Genomic DNA, 20,470 nt, shown 5'->3' on the forward strand with positions numbered 1-20,470 from the left:
TATCATCTGTTCTTAACCTACCTCCTTCGTAAAGGCGGGGAAATAATTCATATACAAGCAAAAGTACTAACGAACAGCCTGGACTTGGATTTACTAGTCTTTGTCAGTCTGCCACAACATCAAGTAATGTTTTGAGGTTCATTTCTTCCTTTTTTAAAAATACTTGTTTTGTTTGTGAGATATACAACTCACATCGCATGTCCAAGATGGAGAAATGCAATTCCCTTGCAAATATGAATTTTTGTAAAGGCCAGCAGTTTATCCAAGAAAATAGTTTCTCAATTCTGTATTTTCCTAAGAAACACTCCATATTTACTAACTTATTCCACTTATCAGAATTCAACCATATATATATGCACATATTAACTTCAGTGTAGCTCATACATTGAATTTGGCCTATGTTTTCTATTTGAGAAGCCAAACAAAGTACTAGTACCCTTGAGGAAGTCTTGTTGCACTTACACACTCAAGTTAAGTGGGCGGGGGGGAGAGAAGGGAAGAAGGGAAAACTTTTTTTATATTTATATAGAAATACTTGTTAGCTGTATTTTTTTTTCAACTTTACTGTTCCTTTTTCAGTTTGTCTCCCGCTCCCCCCCACTTAAGGAGAAAAGTGTGTGCTGTTTAGGGGATCTAGCCACACTTTCCTAATCTCAGTTCCCATGTCTCTATTCAGTAAAGTTTAGAATACAATAATGAAGTAGTAATCTCATTTAAACCATGACCTTTCAGTTCATAACTCCCTTTCTTCTTGGCACTTGTGACCTTCTGAAGGTGAAAACTTTTGGATGTGTTCTTAATTTCATTCATGAAAAAATTATATTGCTAGACTAATGGCAGTTTGCCTGAGCATGTGACCAAACTGTTTTTTCGGGGTGTAGTTTAGTGGTTTAACTTGCTTGAGGGTGAATATCTTGCTGTGTTATCTTGTATATTAAATAGTGTGCTTTTGATAGGTTTCAATTCATAATACCCAAGAGATGGAACAGCAAATACAAACCTGTGTGCATTCATCTAGCGGGTACTGGAGATCATGTAAGTATATAAAACTTCAATTTCTCATTAATACTTTTAAGTTTAACGGTAATCTTTTAACTGTATTCTTGATTAAATATTTCCTCTTTTTAGTATTACTGGAGAAGACGCACACTAATGGCCCGTCCAATGATCAAAGAGGCTTGCATGGCTTCTCTATTGTTAGAAAACCCTTACTATATCCTTTTGTTGAAAACAAAATGCTTTAACGTGTCTCAAAGTGCTAACCAAGGGGAGGAAGATGATAAAATAAATGTTATTCTAAGTATCAGAGGGGTAGCCATGTTAGTCTGGATCTGTAAAAAGCAACAAAGAGTGACAAATGTATTGGCACATAAGCTTTCGTGGGTGAATACTTCATGCATCTGACAAAGTGGGTATTCACCCATGAAAGCTTATGCTCTAATACATTTGTTAGTCTATAAGGTGCCGCAGGACTCTTTGTTGATTATTTTATCCAAATGGTACAGGTTGCATAGATGAGTGGTTTTCAGCCAGCGGTATACAGAGATCTTCCCGGGAAACATCAACTTATCTAGATATTTGCCTAGTTTTACAACAGGCTACATAAAAAGCACAAGTGAAATCAGTACAAATTAAAATTTCATACGGACAATGACTAGTCTATACTGCGCTATATACTATACACTGAAATGCAAGTACAATATTTATCTTCCAATTGCTTTGTTTTATAATTGTATGGTAAAAATGAGAAAGTATGCAATTTTTCAATAGTGTGCTGTGACACGTTTTTGTATTTTGATGTCTGATTTTTGTAAGCAAGTAGTTTAAGTAAGGTGAAACTTGGGGTACGCAGGGCATAGTAGTCTGGAAAGGTTGAGAGCCACTGGCATAGATGAGTTGAAAGCAGGGATATGGCTGTTGGTCATAGAGACGTGACTTCTTACTGTAATCTTATTACATCAACCAGAGTGGTATCTCTAAGTGCATAACCATGGAATACAATGCAGATGATGTGTTAGACTGGCTATAGCATAAGGTGTTGCTCTTCTGGAGTTTAAAAAACAAAAAAAAACCTTCCAAACCACTCTCCTTGGTTACTGGGGTACTAGTTTGATATTGATCTGTCTGTAACCTGGTCATCAAAGTACTTGACAAACTTCTCCTAGCCACGGCCAAATGAAAGCCAAATATGTCCTTTTTTGGGGGGTGGATGGGGGGGGTGTATTTATTTATTTTTACAAAATGTCCTCCCCCTCCCCCCAAAAATTTTTTGCTTCTCATGCCTTCACTTGTTGAATACAAACTATTGGTACTACAAATCCCTTTGATAATGTTCACCTGCCTTATCTCTAACATTTTAGGCTTTTTTTTCTATCTGTTGACAAAAGCTACCAGCCTGAATCCATCCTCCTTTCCAGTGTTGGGTAACTGCCCCAAATGCCTACACCAGGCTTCACTCAGAAGAATCAGACTATCACACTTCCTTTTTTTCCCTTTACTACTTATTTCATTAGCACACTGTCCTAAATTATGAATGACTTCATCACAATTTACACTTGATTTTATTTTGTACCAATAAAACAATGTAATTTGTTAATAATTTAATTAACAGAATTGAATTAATCATTGTACTGCTGACATAAGTGATTTTTAATTTTAGTCTCAAATTTAAAATGTAAGAGTTAAAATAAAAAGTTACGTAGTGATGCCTAGAAAATGAATATATTTAATTTGTTTGTTTTCTTTAACTTGAGTCTTTACATGGCTGCAGAAAACCTAAGGACCAAATGTAAGTATTAAGATTACTTCTCAAAGTACAGTTCTAATACTCTGTCATCCTGCCTCAAAATGTATCCCAAGTATAGTGATATTTTGGCACAAGAGGGTTATAGCCTTCTGTAACTTAGAGACGTGATACCGAAAACATGATAATATTTACAATAAACTGTTTTGTCCAAGCACAGTGCTGTAGTTGTTCTGTAAGCCATACTCCATTCACTTAAAAGTGTTCAGCACATGGAGTAATTGCACCGTTGAGCCCCAATATGCAAAAAAAACTAGATTTTTGGTCACTGTGAGAGTTCAAACTGAATAGCTTTCAATTTTTCTTCTTTTTCTTTAAATTTGTTTAATGCATTGTAGGAGACACTACACGGATTTCTCAGTGCAGTGACAAACTTCCCACTTTATAATTTCAGTCTTACAGTGGCACTGATGATTGCTCCCAAAGCTGACTTACTGATTGCTCTTCACATGTTGTGTGCAATTTTTCAGTGATGTAAAACAGGTAAATAAGGAAAAGAAGTTGTCTCTGCCAACGACATCTTGTATACCTTGCACTGTATCACTTAGTTTTGTTTGAATTAAAATAAAAAGGACCGTTGTTACTTCATAGCACAGAAGATTACTGCTCATGAGTTTCCAGTGCTTGCAGCACCTCAGTTATTTGAAGATATGGTGTTCCGTAATTCTACACTAGTAATTTAGAAGGTGCTTATTTCTAGTCTTCATTTCAGCCCGGATCACAAACAATTATAAGAAAAAGAAACAAACACACATCCTGTGGGCCTTGAATGTAGAAAGATAATGAAGACTTTGGACTCACTCCTTCTCTTATTGAATTCAATAGAAATTCAGCCATTGGCTTCACTGGGGGTATGACCAGGCTCTATTTAAAAGTAGACTGATTAAATGAAGACTGTGCACATCTGATATTGGAAAATAAAATATTTCTTTTTTCTTTTCTGGTGAGAAAAGAAGATCAAGTTTAAAAAATGTCTCGGACCTGTTTGTGATGGGAGGAGCTCTTGTTTTAGAATCAGCAGCTCTTTTGCACTGGCTAGAGAGAGAGGGCTATGGACCTCTAGGGATGACTGGAATATCCATGGGAGGACATGTAAGCCTTTATATTTACTGTTAAAAAATTGTTTTATCTTTTTTTTTATTTCTTGGCATTATATATGTACATTAATAACTAGGGAAACCTAACAGTTTACAGTGTTCATAAGCTGATTATTTTAAAATGAACAAGTTTAGAATAACGAGCAATATAACTTGATATTTAGGTATGACATGCCATTATTGAGGATATGCAGATGTATTCTCACTGTATATATACCATAAAATTCTTACAGATGAATGTTTAGCTTGTAGCAGTGTAATTCTCTAACTTTTATTGTCATGCCGCTTAATCTGTTAATATAGCTATTTAAATTTTGACAGACAGTAGGGCTCAGATCCTGTGGGTGAACAGTCCTCATCCTCAAAAGAAACCTGTACAAACCTTTCAAAAGAATGAGCCTGGGAACTTAAATTTGTAATTCTGCTAGACACTAAAAATAATTGACTGAATACAATTACTGGATTTATAGCTTATTACAACAATCTATAACCCACTAACAATTCCCCAGCTGCTTTCTCCCTCTCCCCTTTCCTCCCTATGACTGGAGGGACGTTAATGGGCCACTTCACCTTGAATGGTCCTTTGAAATGTGTTAACTACTTATGCTAAACAATCTGTTCCATCTTGTGTTTAGCTGTGACACTTTGTGTAAGACCATGTCTACACTACAAAATTATATTGCTCTAACTTAGGTCAGCATAAAGCCACCACAGTTATTAAATCACTTGCGTGTGTGTGCACTTGTCTCCTGGTGTTTGCGGTGCATGTCCTCATCAGGAGCATTTGTATTGATTGTATTGTCAATGTGGGGCATTGTGGGATAGCTCCTAGAGGCCAGTAACAGTCTGTGTAAGCAATGGAATGTCTAAACTGACATTGCCTTGACCTAATCACATTGACTGTGACTGTATGCCACTCAGGGAGATGTTACTAAATCAGCATAGAAAGGCACTTACATCGGTGGGAGCCAAATTTACATGAGAACACTTCCCTAGCTAGGTTTATGCAAGGCAGCTTGCATTGATCTAATTGTGTAGTGTAGTCCAGGCCTAAGTTTTTCCAGACCTGAAGAAGAGCTGTGTAAGCTCGACTCTCTCACCAATAGAAGCTGATGCAGTAAAAGATATTACCTCACCTACCTTGTCTCTCTGAGATTGTAAACTCTTTGGGGTAGGGACCATATTTTTATTCTGTGTCTGTATAGCACCTGATACAGTGGGGCCCTGGGTCATGTGGAAGGCTCCCAGGCACCATCACGGTGCAATAAGTTCTTATGTAGTGTTCGTCATCCTTAGAAAGCACTTCAAAAAGGAAGGTAAGCATCGTTATCTCTATTTTAAAGGTTGGGGAAACCGAGGACAGGGACAGAATCCATACTCTCTGGACTCCCAGACTATGGCCGTGACCACTTTACTATGTGGCTTCTTTTATTAATGAAGATGCACGTAATAGTTCTCCGTATTAAACATGTGTGGGGTGGATAAGTACTTTTTTCTGATATCCTCATGGTTTGGCAATATGCCCAAGAGGATTAAATTAAACCACAGCTTTGCAAAACCATGCAACTGGTGTGGGGGAAGCATTTTTCTGATCCTCCTGTGTGCTGCATTTATGCTCCAGCATTTAGTGATGAATAGAACTTACCACATTGTGCACTCTGATAATTCTGAGGTGAGAGGGAATTATCTGGACTCTAAGGGAGATGAAAATAGAAGTTCATTTACATGCTCAGTTCGCTTCTTAATCTTACTGTTAGCCAAAAGGGCCCGTTTCTCCCCGGAGCTTACCTAATTACACCAAGGAGGCACGGAAGACCAGGAAGACAAGTACCATTAGCTTTATTGATCGATCAGCTGAGCGGGTGCTCTCGTCCCGGCTAATGCCCGAGAGAGACACACCCCACAAACCCGAACGGGCCTTTTTATAATCAGTAACAAACAACTTAGCCTACGTTTGTCTACGTCATTTGGTTGACCTGTAGAACCTGTACATGCATCTATTAGGGGATAATTGGATACGCAGGATACATATATCATTTTGTGGGGGCTACAAGATACATCTGTTGAGGATACATTTGTCATTCTGAAGGGGACACAAGATACATCCGTTGACCCTTTGTACTAGATACTTTGGATGCATACATGTGAACGCAGCTGCATACACTTGGGGAGCCAACATATACTTGGGGAGCCAAACAAAACTGATAAGCGAAATAGCTGACTTAGGTAGATACACGGCCTTCAGTCTAATGAGTTCTGTAAGCTTTCCAACACGGTTTGGGCAAGCATAGCATAACTTTGGTTTACTCAGGCCTAATACGGAAAGGCTTCATTAGCACTATGATTTTCCAACATTACTGTTTGTGGCATGCAGATTCCCTAAATGTACTTCAAAAGCTGCAGAATTTTTGATAGTCCTATTTGTGACTCACCTTCAAATTGTTTGTTTTGAAATATGTTTAGAAGGTTGTTGAGAGGCCTTGAGGAGAGGGACATGTTGAGATGATAAATGAAGTTCTCATGGAAGAATCCTGATTCATTTTGCATCAGAATGAGTGTTCTATTAAAAGAAAACTCTTGTACCTAAAGCAGAAATACTGCTACTTGGGCTGTGAACCAATTTCTTGGCCTGCTAAACCCAGGGTTGTGAGTTCAATCCTTGAGGGGGACATGTAGGGATGTGTGGCAAAAATCTGTCTGGGGATTGGTCCTGCTTTGAGCAGGGAGTTGGACTAGATGACCTCCTGAGGTCCCTTCCACCCCTGATATTCTATGATTCTCTGAATAAAACAAAGCTAACGTATCAAAGAGACTACTGGAAAGAATAGACTTCCTCAGTCTTTCTGTATTTTGTGGAGAAGTATACAACTGCAAAGATTCTTAGCATTGATACTACACAAGACAAGCTGTTACTGTGTGAAGAAATACTTTAAAGATGAGAATTCTAAAAATGACTGAAGAGAAATTTTGTTGAAATGTCTTATTAAAATATGCAGTAGATCATCTGATTTCAAATTATTTTTTTATTTAACAGATGGCTTCACTAGCAGTGACAAACTGGCCTAAACCATTGCCATTGGTTCCTTGTCTTTCCTGGTCCACAGCTTCTGGTGTCTTTACCACGGTAACTAAATTATTTTTAGTTTTGTTAATATTCTAGAATATGAACAGATGTGAAATCTCAAAGGTTTGAGTTGGGCAAACTAACATTAAAGGAGATATTTTTTTCAAAGGTACAAATGGGAGTTGGATGCCCAGCTGTCCTCTGAGCCTTCAAAATCTCCCCTATAATGATGCTTCTGGATAGAGCCTAATTATAGAAGCTGCCTTTTGTCTCATGCAAGAAATAATGGTTTTAAACTATTTAGAGTTTTTAAAATGTGTAAATTTACAGAAAATATAGTATATTTAAAACTAATATGTTTATGCCCAATATTTGTATATCCTAGTAATATGCAACACAGTAGAATATGACTTAACAAACTTGCTGCTTTTGATGAGAACCCTGAAATTTCACTGGGAAAGGGTTGTGGTTTTTTAATTATTACTCTTCCTGGTTACTCTAGGTTTCTGACTGGTAAGGGAAATTCTTACTTGGTGTCTTAAAACAGGTTCTCAAACTGTGACCACCATTGAGAACATGTCTTCACCACCCCTTCTTGAATCACAACAGTTTTTCCCTTCTTCCACATAAATTTAAAAGTTCCTCACTTTCACAGCACTCCATTAACTTTACTTTCTAATCTTATAATCTTTCTCACTCGTTAAACTCTGTCTGTCTAAACATCTCTCCTTATTAATTCCCTTTGTCTCTTTAATTAACTTTTGATTTATACTTTCTTGTATGCTGCCAATTGTCCCTAGACTAATATTTTAATATTTGCCAAGTACCTTCTCCTCAAAACCATATATGGAACAGTCTTCCTGGAGTACTTGTCCAGATATATTCCACTGGTGCACCTATACCCCCTACACTCAAGTTTGGATTCTTTGTGCATCAGTGTCCTTTGGGGCCATGCTTGCACCCTGAATCTCCTTGTATCTTCCACCTAAGGATATAAAAAGTGTTACGGCCTGAACTGTTCCTCAGTTCATTCTTGCTGTCCATGGCTATGAATCAGAACTTAGGGTATATCTACACTTGTAGAGTTTTTGCACTGTAAGTTTTACCAGTGATAGGGAACCGGTAAAAGTAAAGCGCTGGTTTGTGTACTCACTCAGTTCCTCAGGCGTCAGAGAATGTTTACACAAGCAGCACTTCCATCACTGATGAGAGCAGCACTGTAGGGCAGCTATCCCACAGTGCAGCTGTCTCGATAGGTCTTGTGGGAAAGGGTGGGGTGAGTGAAGCACTGTTTCCTGTCCCAGCAGCCCCATTTCTTCCTTCCTTGTTTCTTTCGCGGCATTTTTAAAAACCCCTTGTTGTCTGACTGCTCTCCCCTCACCACATCTACAAGCAGGAATTGATTCTGCACTGCTGTCCACTGCTCTGATAGCTGTCACTTGCACATCGTGCTTGGCAGTGTAGCTGTTCTTAAACTTGCAAAGAGAGCTGCAGTCAGACATGTCTGATGAGCTTCCTGAAACTGATGAAATAAGTAACATTCTATTGCTTTTGGCATTAACTGAGGAGCTGTGCACTGTGGAACGGTGTTTTTGGGCTAGGGAAACTAGCTCGGAGTGGTGGGATCGTATCATTATGATTGTCTGGGATGATGACCAGTGGCTTCAAAACTTCCGGATGCAGAGAGCCACCTTCATGGAACAGGGTGCTGAACTTTCCCCAGACCTGCGTCGCAAGGACACCAGACTGAGAGTTGCAATCACTGTAGAGAAGCATGTGGCAATAACATTGTGGAAGCTAGCGACTCCAGACAGCTACCGGTCGGTTGCGAACCAATTTGGAGTGGGGAGATCAACCATTGGTGCCGTGGTAACTCAAGTGTGCAAGGCCATTCATCGCATCCTACTGCACAAGACTGTGACTCTTGGTAATGTGCGTGACATTTTGGATGGCTTTGCAGAAATGGGCTTCCCTAACTGTGGTGGTGCAATAGATGGAACGCACATCCCTATTGTTGCCCCAGCCTGCCTTGGCACTGAGTATACAATTTGTAAGGGGAATTCTCCAGGGTTTTGCAGGCAGTAGTGGATCACCGTGGGCGTTTCGTTGATATTAATGCTGGATGGTCTGGAAAGGTGCATGACGCACGTATCTTTAAAAACACTGGCCTCTACAGAAAGCTGCAAGCGGGGACTTTCTTTCCAGACTAGAAGATCACCATCAGGGAAGTAGAAATGCCCATTGTGATCCTGGGAGATCCAGCTTGCCCATTGATGCCATGGCTCATGAAGCCATACACTGGAAACCTAGATGTGAGTAAGGAACATTTCAACAACAGGCTGAGTAGGTGCAGAATGGCTGTCGAATGTGCATTTGGCTGTTTAAAAGCTCTCTGGAGATGTTTGTACAGTAGACTGGAAATGAGTGAGGACCGTATTCCAATGGTTATTGAAGCATGCTGTACTTTACATAACATTTGTGAGGGGAAGGGCGAAAGGTTTACTCATATATGGAGTGTGGAGGCCGAATGCCTGGCTGCTGAATTTCAGCAGCCAGATACCAGGAGTATTAGAGGGGCACAACGTGTGGCAGTTAGGATCCGGGATGCCTTGAGGGAAAAGTTTGCAAATGAAAATCATGAAACTTTGCTGCTGTGCTTGGGAAAGGAAGTGTTAACAGCATGTGCTGTGTCACATGGCGGTTCTTGTAGCTGTGATTACATGTATAGATATGTGACCACAAATAACGCTTGCTTTTTTTAAAAAATTACCTTTTATTTTAAAAACAGAGAAAACACCACATGCACATATATCAATCCTGAGTGATGGTGGAGAACAAGGAGGGTGGAGTGGGGTGGGGGACCTGTATACTTCTTTTTAAAAAAATTCCTTTTATCTTAAAAACAGGGGAAAGACCCATATACCTCACAGCTGTGTGTAACTCAGCTGTTGTTTGACAAGCTGTCTCTGGGTGTGGATTGTTGAGGAATGGAAAAATTTGCAGCAAGCCTATAAGAATATGTAGAGGGAGTTTGGGGAGTGCATGGGAAAGAATTCTGTACTTGCTGCAATGGGGGGCGGGCATCAATCAGGTCACTCTGCAGTGTAATGAGAGAATGCAACATGTCTGTCTGACGCTCCAAAACGTTGATTAGCCTATCTGTGGCTTCCCTATGGAAAGCATTGTTCTCTTTTCAGTCTTGGTTCTCTCCCTCTTTCCACTTTGTTATGGTTTCTGTCCATTTATTGTTACCCTGTGTCTCCGCTTGGGAGTGCTGAATGACCTGACGAAACATATCCGCCCTAGTGCATCTTGGCTGCTTTCTTATACGTCGAAGACTGTCCGCTACAGTGCGGGGTGGGTCTTGCACAGTCTTTTCTGGGGAGACAAAAGCAACACATTGCTGTGAAACATACATACAGGAATCACTGTGTATGCAATACACCACTGGTAAGAAATCACTGTCTTGGTGACAAAAGTCAAGCATCCATTGGTGCACCAGAACCCAGCAATGGTTAGGGAATGCAGGGTTAGAGGGTTTATTGCATACACCCATTCTGAAAAAGGCTAGCGTGAGGGGAGGGCCCCCAGCACACAAACACAGCCACCTTAGTACTTTTCTGTGCCCTGAACCTGCTTCATGCATTGTTAAAGCAAAGAAACTTACCAGAGCTCTGCTCTCCTGCCTCTGCCTCAGCAGACAGTGGCCACTCACACTGTCAGGACACCTCCAGAGTGGAGAAGGGGTCCTGAGTGTACACAGCAACGGGCTCCATAGCTTCCTCAGCCTCCTCATCTTCATCTATGACCTCCTCCTCCTGGCTAGGGCCATTTTCCACTGCCTCCGGACATGAAGTAGTATTCACTGGGCTCTTTGCAATGGAGGTGGGGTCACCACTTAGGATTGCATCCAACTCACTGTAAAAACAGCAGTTTGTGGGTGCAGACTGACGGTTTGCCTCCCTCACCTTGTGGTATGCACTCCTCAACTCCTTCACCTTCGCTCTGCACTGCAGGGTGTCCCTGTTATGTCCCTTCTTCTGCATGCTGCGTGCAATCTGCTGGTAGGTATTGAAATTCCTATGGCTGGAATGCAGCTGGCACTGCACAGCCTCCTCTCCCCAAACACTGATCAAGTCCTGTAGCTCGGCATTGCTCCAAGCAGGGGATTGTTTGGTACGTGGAGCAGCCATGGTCACCCGAGCAGATGAGTACTCACAACAGGAAATAGAGTTTCAAACTTCCCAGGGCTTGCAGGGGGAGGGGCAAACGTCCCTTTACCTGGCATCAGAGCAGCAGAGATGCTGGCCAAAGTGGTCACTTTTGGAACTGTGGTATATTCTCCAGAGGCCAAAAGGTGATTATACAGGTAGAATATGTCTTCACTTTAACAATAGCGCAAAAAGAACAGCGGAAAGAGCTGTGTGCCTCTCGTGAAGGTGGTTTTCTTTTTGCGGTGAAACTCAGAAGTGATTAACAAGTGGAGATGCTCCCACGGTTTTAAATGGTAAGTGTAGACATACCCTTACAATGTCCATACTTTTCCTTTGTGTGGTCTATCCATTGATTTGTAAATAGATAAGTACTTAACAGTTAGTCATTAGGATTAGGTTTAGTTTTTTTGTTAATGTTTCTTTTCAGAAGAGGAAACTCTTCTTTGTCCCTTGACACTTCCCTCTACTGGGTCTAGTCTTTAGGACTGAATAAAAATCTCCAGGCATTAAGGCTTTAATGCCCCTTAATGAAGGACACAAACGATGCTCATTGTGTCTAGGTGAGAGCTATGTACCAGACAGATACGCCATTTGTTAATTGTTCTCAAAGGGCAAGGTAGTCTCACCTGAAACTTTCTTCTGGAGAGGTCAGGGCACCTCTTCAGATGGAGTGGCTGGGACTGAAAATCCTGAGTAGTGCTCCTGAAAGTGCATCTGCTGGCTCCTGTGCTTGCATATGTAAAACTGGCACGTCTCACTAATCCTCCTCAGCTGGTAAAACCTCAGAGGTTATGGGGAGAAAGGAGCACCAAGTGTTTTCAAGAAAAAAGATCTGGGTCTCTCTTTCACTGGGTCCTACCTCTAAGTCAGAAATCACACTGGTTACCTTTGGAAAAGGTAGTTCTATGCGTGAAAAGGGATCTTCTGACATCCACTTGGACATTAGTCGCCATGCCTCAGTACTGGCTTCTTCAGTTAGTCAGAAATAACCTGGTACCGATGCCTTGGCTGTGGTGCACCATGGTACATATATCTTTGGTACCAGTGCCTTCCGTTTGCTTGCCTACAATCTTAGCTTACTTGGGACTGAATCCTTATGTCAATGGACCTTGTGGTTTTTTTTGGTACCAGACTTGCAGCTCTAGTATCTCCTCTAGTACTGGCTGCCACCCCTACTTCAATACTGAGCACATCAACAGTACTCATTAGGGTGCAGTGTGAATTTGCTCCTAGCACTCCAGCTGAGACTGCTACACCCTTAGAAGAGAAGCACTTCTCCACTAGCTCAGATAATGGCAGGAAAGAGTCACCAATAAATTTCCTGGTGTCTAAGTATTCTGATCCATATGCCTAAGAGAGAGTGTCTAAGGCTCATTTTTATTAGCCCAGGCATAGGAGCTCTCAGCAGGATACTGCCTCATGGACCTCTGCTTCATATACACATCAGTACCCCCTGAACTAATTGGGCATAATGGGGATTACAACTGGCCAGAAGACTAGCTTCTGCATCCCAGCCTAGAACTAGATCTTCTTCCACTACAAGACACAAGGGAGCATTAATCAGCTCCAGCTGTGCTGACTGAACAAGATGATCAGTGTTCTGATGAAAATTTGCAAGTGGATGATCATTCCATCCCAGAACCTCTCTTCTCGTTATTTCCTGATGAATCTGTGGTATCTCCAGTGTCTACCTCAGACCCCCCATGACTTCAAAACTTTCCAGTGCTTGCTGCGCAGGACGGCAGATCCACTGGAAATTCCAGTGGAAGTTGTCAGAAGTCTCCCAAGTTCCTGGACATCTTACACACCTTCATGCCTGGAACTCTTGCAGTGCCCATAAATGAAGAGACCATTTGAGTCCAACAGGTTGCTTTGGCAGACCCCCAACTTCCTTAGCTCTGACAGAGCAGATTGCTGCTACCAGGTGCTTTCATCAGGCTTTGAACTATTTTATATGCACCCTGTACATGGGTTGTTGGTTGTAGCAGTGCCTGATGAGAAAACCAGACACTGTGGTCAACAGAAATCTACACCCTGAGACAAAGAATGCTATAACTTTTTTTATTTTTTTGGTTGTAAAAATTATTCATCAGGTCCAGCAAATGAGAATACCCAGTTATCAGGCCTTATTGGCAAAATATGATTACTTGAACTGGGAATCAATCTTCAAATTTGCTGACAAAATTCCACAGGAGAACAGAGGCCTGGAAATCTGTGGTTGTGTGTGTGGTTTTTTTTTTTAATAGAGCTGGAAGGGACCTTGAAGGTCATAGAGTCCAGTCGTCCCCTGCCTTCACTAGCAGGATAAAGTACTGATTTTGAACCAGATCTCTAAATGGCCCCCTGAAGAATTGAACTCACAACCCTGGGTTTAACAGGCTAATGCTCAAACCACTGAGCTATCCCTCCCCCCTATTGTAGAGGAACAACTTGTAGCACACATCTCCAAGTGGCTGGTTGATGCTGCGTACATGACATCCAGTTCCATGGCCTCTTTGATTGCCCTGATAAGATCCTCTTGACTTCAGTTGTCTGGAATCCCTAAAGGGGATGCGTGTAACAGTAGAGGCTGTACCATTTGAAAGGTGCAAATGCTTCAATGCAAAGACTAATCAGCCTTTTCATTCTCAAAAGGACTCTTGAGCGATGCTGAGATCTCTAGGAGTTTGTGCTCTTGCATCAAAAAGAAAGCAATTTAGGCCTTAATCCTGTCAAAGTCAATCCTATTATGCACAGTATAGACAGTCTGAACTTCCCTCAAAATGCCAGCACTCCCAAATGAAAGAATCTTCTACCTCTACTACATTTTTCCTAGCAAGCTGTGTCTTCATCAAGGCAGCAAATATGACTTCTTGGTCAGGAGAAAAGTGTAACCTGTACTGGATCCCTTTTCCACCCTTCCCCCCCATCCTCTTTTTGGGAAATGTTAATTTTATTTTTGTGGGGCCTGGTACACCATCACCACAGACTTCCGGGCCCTAAAAACTGTAGAGATGAGATACTCCATCCAATCCCAAACCCTCTCTATCCAATTTCCCCAGCACTTTCTCAGGGACCCCCGCTCATGAGTATGCTACTTAAAGAAGTTCAGTCACTTCTGAATCTTGGAACAGTGGATGATGGGCAAGGGGGGTTTATTCCCATTATTTTGTAATTAAGAAAAAGGGAGCAGGCAGGCACTCTATTCTGGACTTCTGAGACTGCTGAACACCTTTACATGCAGGCTGAAGTTCAGGTTGGTAACTCTGGCCTCAGCAATTCCAACCATAGATTCACAGGACTGGCATTCAGCTCTTGAACCAGCTCTTTATTTTCATAAAGCAGTCCATCCTGCAAACAGGAAATATTGAAGGTTCTAGGTGGACTATTCCCACTAGTAATGCAGAATCCTGCCATTTGATCTGTTGACAGGGTATTTATAAAATGTGCAGAAGTAGTGGCAGTTTACCTGAGAAGACCCGGAGTCCAGGTTTACCCATACTTAGATGATTGTCATTAATGTGAATGCTCTACAGTAGGTGACCAGTTTCACACAGCAGACAAGAGGTGGTCAGGAAAATTGTGATGAAACATTTTTCTTTGGAATTTGCAGACTTATCAATTGAACCATTCCGGCAATAGTTTCAATTTTAATGACCTTCTCGTGGACTCCAGGCAGGGCTTCCTGGCTCACCTTCCTCCCTCCAAGATGGCTGCCAAGGGCCCTGAACTCCTGAGATTACCCAGCAGTGATGGCTGCCAGGAAACTGGGAACCTTGGAAACTGGACTTGGACTGGAATTGACAGTTTTTGTCAGATTGATCTGCCCATCACTGAATGGTGGTCATGAAATTTACTAGACGTTTGTCAAGTTAATAAGAGTCTGGTCAGATTCATGGCTGCTATTCAGTGGTGGGCGGCTGTTAAACTGACAGTCATGTTAGTTTCGGTCATGGGCTGTCAGGTCTTCCAAGGTCTTTGGCTCTGTGGCTGCCTACCAGGTTGGCAACTGGGGATCCAGGGGAGCACACTTTGGAAAATACTACATTTTATTGCTTCTGAAACACAATATTGCAGGATTTCAGTTTTTGATAATTTGCACTTTTGTTTTTCATTCCATTTTGGGATGAAAAATATTTCTGAAAATTCAAATTTTCACAGAACTAAAATTTTTTTCAGTTTTTTTCAGTCAGCTCTGCTGCATATTCTACATTTTTTCACCTCTCTAGGGCTCAAGGTAATTGAAGAGAAATCAGTGCTAATTCCTATTTTAAGGATAGCATTTATAGGGGCAGTTCTGGACTCCACTACAGCAATGGCCCATCTGCCCCAGAAGGATTGCAAGCCATAGCAGATCTTGTCAGCCACCTACAAGTTCATTCTCTGATATCTGTGAAATTTGCTTCAGACTTCTAGGACACATGGCATCCTGCTTACACATAACTCAGCATGCCTGACTTCACATTTGGTGTATGGAAGAGTGGCTAAAGTTTGTATATCTATTGGGTTGATATCACCTATACATGAGAGTACAGGTCTTCCCAGAAGTCTTGTCATTAATTTGGTGGAAGGACCTTCTAGAAGTTTGTAAGGGAGTGCCCTTCTCTCCACCATTGCCATCAGAAACTTTGACAGATGCTTATTGGGTGGAGAGCCCACTTCAACAATCTTCAAACATTAGGCTTGTGGGTACATCTACACAGCAGCTGGGATATGTAATTCCCATCTCCGGTAAACATCTTCACTAGCTCTGCTCCTAAAAATAACCACCCAACTACAATCAAAGCCAGCCTCCTGGAAACATACTCAGGTGGCTAGCTGAAGCCACTTCCTGTGCCATTGCAATCAACTACTATTTTTAGGCAGTAGCTAGTAGGCACAGTATTCCACCAAATTCTTAAGAGTTTATTCAAATCATGGTGAACAATACCACAGCAATGTTTATATGAACAAGCAAAGGGTCTCACCCAAAGTTCTTGCTGAACATAGTGTCTGATTTCCATCTTATCAAAGTAATACCTCTGCCTATCTTTTTTTTTTTCCCAAAGCCACATTCCAACAAAGGGGAAGCTAAACTTCAAATCTTACACATACTTAGGGTACTTTCCTTCCAACTTGATAGGCCTAAGCCATTTAGGGTATCACCTAGGTTATTAGTCTGACCTCTGTCCCTCTTCATAAATTACTATCAGTGCTGGGGCTTTGTCATTTTATTTCCACATGCATTAAATTGTGCTATAAAAGACTCACCTTTGAGGGTTACATATCCTTCCCTCCTCCACTGTTATGGAATTCTGTAACACCTGGTTTCTGTAGTGGTGAAGGAATTGAGAGATGGTTGGGGACACCCTACCATTTACACCCTTAGGTCGGAAGTACAAGGATATTAAGGGTGCAGTCACAGTCCCAACAGATTCTGCTGGCCAAAATAATCTGAACTTGAATGCATCGGACACGTGTGCACCAACAACTGAAAATATATAGACAACACATCTCAAAGAATCACAGTTACTGTTAGGTAAATATGATTCTTCCTGGTATAGTAGCCATACACCACTCAGAGTTCTGTATTACACCCATGCCTCTTTTGATTGTAAACGCTCTATGGCAAGGACTTCAATACTTTTTTTACACATCTGCTTATTGTAGAATGGTCTGATTAATGTACAGATGAGGGATGGAGCTTTGGAGGAGGTATGTTTTTGTAATGAAGAATGCAGTAAAATTGTCAGACAAGAAATATGGTTAAGGATATTCTTGTCTGATGTATCATATGGAATTCGTTACAGCTTCTAAGTCAACACTGGCCAGAATAAAGTTTGGGAATCTTAACTTTAACATATATAGATTTAGCTATTTTCTGCATCTTTCCTTAGTTCTACTGCCTTGGACTTTGATGATCACTTCAGAATACATTCTTGGGATTTTTTTTTTTATTCTGGGAATTCTTATTTGCACTGTAATTTCAGGGAGTGTTGAGCAAAGCAGTGAACTGGAGAGAGCTAGAGGAACAGTACTATACACAAACTGTTTATGAAGAAGAAATCATTCAAATGCTTGAATATTGTGGAGTAAGTACAGTTTGTTTTCGTAACTACAAAATCTGATCAAATACATAGTGCCATGTTTAGATACTTTCAGCAGACATTCATTATACAACATGTTAACATTAATGGTTTCTTACATTTTTTATTTAGTTTAACAAATATTTGATGTAGAAGTACCCTTTAAATAAGCAAAGATTATTGTCATGTAATGTATTTTTATAAGTGTTGAACTCTCTTTAGATTACTGTTCATGACCAGCTATGACAGACACCAGTTTACTTTAGTTCTCAAAATAAAGATACGTAAAGCACGTCCATTAATTTATCATATCTCCATGTCTAACAAAAAAAATATTCTTGAGTGCCAGAAGATTTAAAAAATTAAGAACTTTCAGAATGTTCTTTGAAATGTTAATTTTTATAGGGGTGAGGAATCGAAGCATTGAAAACCAAATTCCCAAATGCCAGAAAACTAGCCCTATAGCTTGGAATAGTGTATTGAAGTGCCAAATAAAGAAGTGACTTACTGTTGAATCAATTACCTTGATTATTCTTTTGTTGAAATATTTATACATCAGCAATGAAAAAAGACATGACCAGGTGTGAGTATATGATTTATTATGAAATAGTTGTTTACCCTAAGAAGAAAATATCTTGTGACAGTGTAGTGGGGTAAAATTCTTCCTATATGAACAATGTTATGGCCTGATTTTTAATGCGTTGTAATTGCAATTTTGTAGCATTGGCCTGGATTCTTTTAATTGTTTTAGTAATCTAACCTTATTCTCTAAAGATACCATCTGTGCAGGTTTCTCAGATCTGGTTCTGATTAGAGTGGGATTGGTAGAACTCCTTTGGTTCTGCAGGGTTTGTACTGTGATGACAATGGCAATGAGGTAAAAATATAACCCAAGAACTTTTACGGTTGTCTCATCACCCTTTACCAAAATGCTGCCCTGTGAATGTTTTAGTTCTTTTTTGACCCATTGTTAACAACGGTGCTGTGCATAGGAGACCGTTCAATGGCAGTCACTTCAGCTCTTCACTAGATCCCAACAAGAAATTGTTGGGTGCCCTTTGTTGCAACCTTGTCTTCTAACCATATCTGGTATAGTGAGGACACTTAGTTTTAGACCTTTGCTCTGCACTTTAGTGTTTGCTTTTTCTTAGTGCTTTGGCACCTCCCTCGGAACTGAGGCACAACTACTTTAGTGCCTTGCTTTGACATCTGCTTGTTCTTCTGGCAACACCCCAGCAGTGCTAAGGTATTAACAGGAGCAGAGGAACTGTCAGCTGGCTGTTTGCTGACAATCAATGCACACTGAACTCAGATTTGAGGATATCTTCCTAATATCCACAGGCAAATGGATTTTTCAAGTTCTGACTATAGCCTTTTCCCAAAGTAAATTTGGGTGTCTGCTCTCTCCCCAACCTCAACAGTTACGGTCAATAAGTTGTTTACTGGTACCTGACTTTATTCTAGTCTTTGAATAAATAGCTATTAGTATTCCTATTTCCTCCCTAGCAAATTCAGTGCTATTTTGCAGAAGAGCATTTCTGAAAAGCTGACCACTTGAATTCTTTTCCAAGAAACTGAAGTACAATGTTTTTATACAGAAATAACATAAACATGGAAGCATAATACAGAATTATAAATCAGATGTCCAGCTATAGCTCTGCTCTAGTAATATCTGCAACATCATAATATGCTCAGAAATATGAGGGAAAGCTTAATAGAAGAAACAAAATTGGAAAAAATTAGAAGTTGCATAGAAATTTTCAGGTAGTTTCCTCATGTATAATGTTTGCCAATATATACTTGCTTTACTCGTCAAAAGACAGTTAACACCACTTGTGATGGGATTGAATGGTTCATAGGATTCTTAACAGAATAAGGATACTCCTTTTTTTAATTACTTGTTTGAGGTTAGATCAGTTCAGTAATAACCAAAGGTAATTTGCATCTGACGTGATACTGTGTTTTAGTTCCATTTCCTAATGGACAGACAGCTGCATCATAGGAACCACCACCATAATTGAGTACTTACTGCTACATGATTGTCTGCTTAGGACAGGCCCAAAACTAGGATATAAGGTGGTGATATGGGTCAGGATTTAGATTAGGAGTCAGCAACCCCTGGCATGCGGCTCGCCAGGGTAAGCACCCTGGTGGGCCCGGGCAGTTTGTTTACCTGCTGCGTTGGCAGGTTTGGCCGATCACGGCTCCCACTGGCCACGGTTCGCCATCCCAGGCCAATGGGGGCGGCGGGAAGCACCGCGGGCCGAGGGATGTGCTGGCTGCGGCATGTAAACAAACTGGCCGGGCCCGCTAGGGTGCTTACCCTAGTGAGCTGCGTGCCAGAGGTTGACGACCCCTGATTTAGATCATTGACCAAGCTGTATCCCAAAGTTTGGACTTTGCCTGTGCACTTAGCACTGTGTCTGGCTCATGCCAGAGCTTGTACTCTTTGTCATGAGCACTGAATTCACTCACCTTTTTTAATCAGGTTGACCAAAAAATGTGAAAAACACTTAATAAAAGGCCTGTATTTCTGTTTAGACAGACTCTTTCAAGATGGGACAAGACTTTGTTAAAAATTCCCCCAACAGCGTGGACAGTCTGAACAACCTAGCTCTGACTTCCAGAATGTTGAATCTGGATACCACAAGCGAAATTCTGTCTACAGAAGCCATTCACTGCCTTAGCACTAGTAAAAGTACTCTAAGTGCCTCATCAGAAAGACTCTTACTGCAAGATGCTCCTAAAATGCAGTGTATAAATCAAACATTTTCAACCAGCAGCAGTAGCAATAAGAACTTCACCAGTCTGCAGGAGCACCTGATAAGTGAAGAAAGGAAAAGGGACACTTTACAGAGAGAATCACTAAGGTTCATGAAAGGAGTTATGGATGAATGTACCCATGTAGCTAATTTCTCAGGTACTTATTTATTTTAATGTGGGGATTGGGATAATTGTCTAGAATAACCTCTTATTATCTGTGCAGTAATTTTGTATTCATACTGACTTTCTCAAAAAGCTTGTATATTGAATTAGAAAGTGTGTCATGGCTGTCTATACAGAATGGACATGTCTTTTAAAAATATGTATATCAGACTTGTATCTGACATGGATCATCTAGTTTCAGAGGAACCTCCTTTTTGACAAATACCCTGGTAGTTCAAAACCACTTGCTTAGCTATGTCAATCTAGAGCAGGGGGTTGACAAACTTTTTGGCCCTAGGGCCACATCTGGGAGGGGAAATTGC

At 40.8% G+C, this 20,470-nt stretch overlaps 1 protein-coding gene across 5 annotated transcripts in view; it reads left to right on the top strand.

The window, feature by feature from the left end:
• The window catches only part of ABHD18 (abhydrolase domain containing 18), a 50,604-nt gene that overhangs the window by 25,154 nt on the left and 4,980 nt on the right, over positions 1-20,470 (top strand). For 4 of the 5 annotated variants that reach the window (XM_039540151.1, XM_039540152.1, XM_039540153.1 and 1 more), the window contains 7 exons: positions 957-1,035; positions 1,129-1,213; positions 2,761-2,788; positions 3,757-3,895; positions 6,935-7,024; positions 17,127-17,228; positions 19,764-20,142. In XM_039540151.1, the coding sequence (XP_039396085.1) occupies positions 957-1,035; positions 1,129-1,213; positions 2,761-2,788; positions 3,757-3,895; positions 6,935-7,024; positions 17,127-17,228; positions 19,764-20,142 (902 nt within the window). Of the gene's footprint in view, positions 1-956; positions 1,036-1,128; positions 1,214-2,760; positions 2,789-3,197; positions 3,287-3,756; positions 3,896-6,934; positions 7,025-17,126; positions 17,229-19,763; positions 20,143-20,470 lie in introns of those variants that run through there. The other variant, XM_039540155.1, reaches the window with a different exon arrangement.

The sequence above is a fragment of the Mauremys reevesii genome, linkage group 5 (assembly GCF_016161935.1).
Source record: "Mauremys reevesii isolate NIE-2019 linkage group 5, ASM1616193v1, whole genome shotgun sequence".
NCBI lineage: Eukaryota > Metazoa > Chordata > Testudines > Geoemydidae > Mauremys > Mauremys reevesii.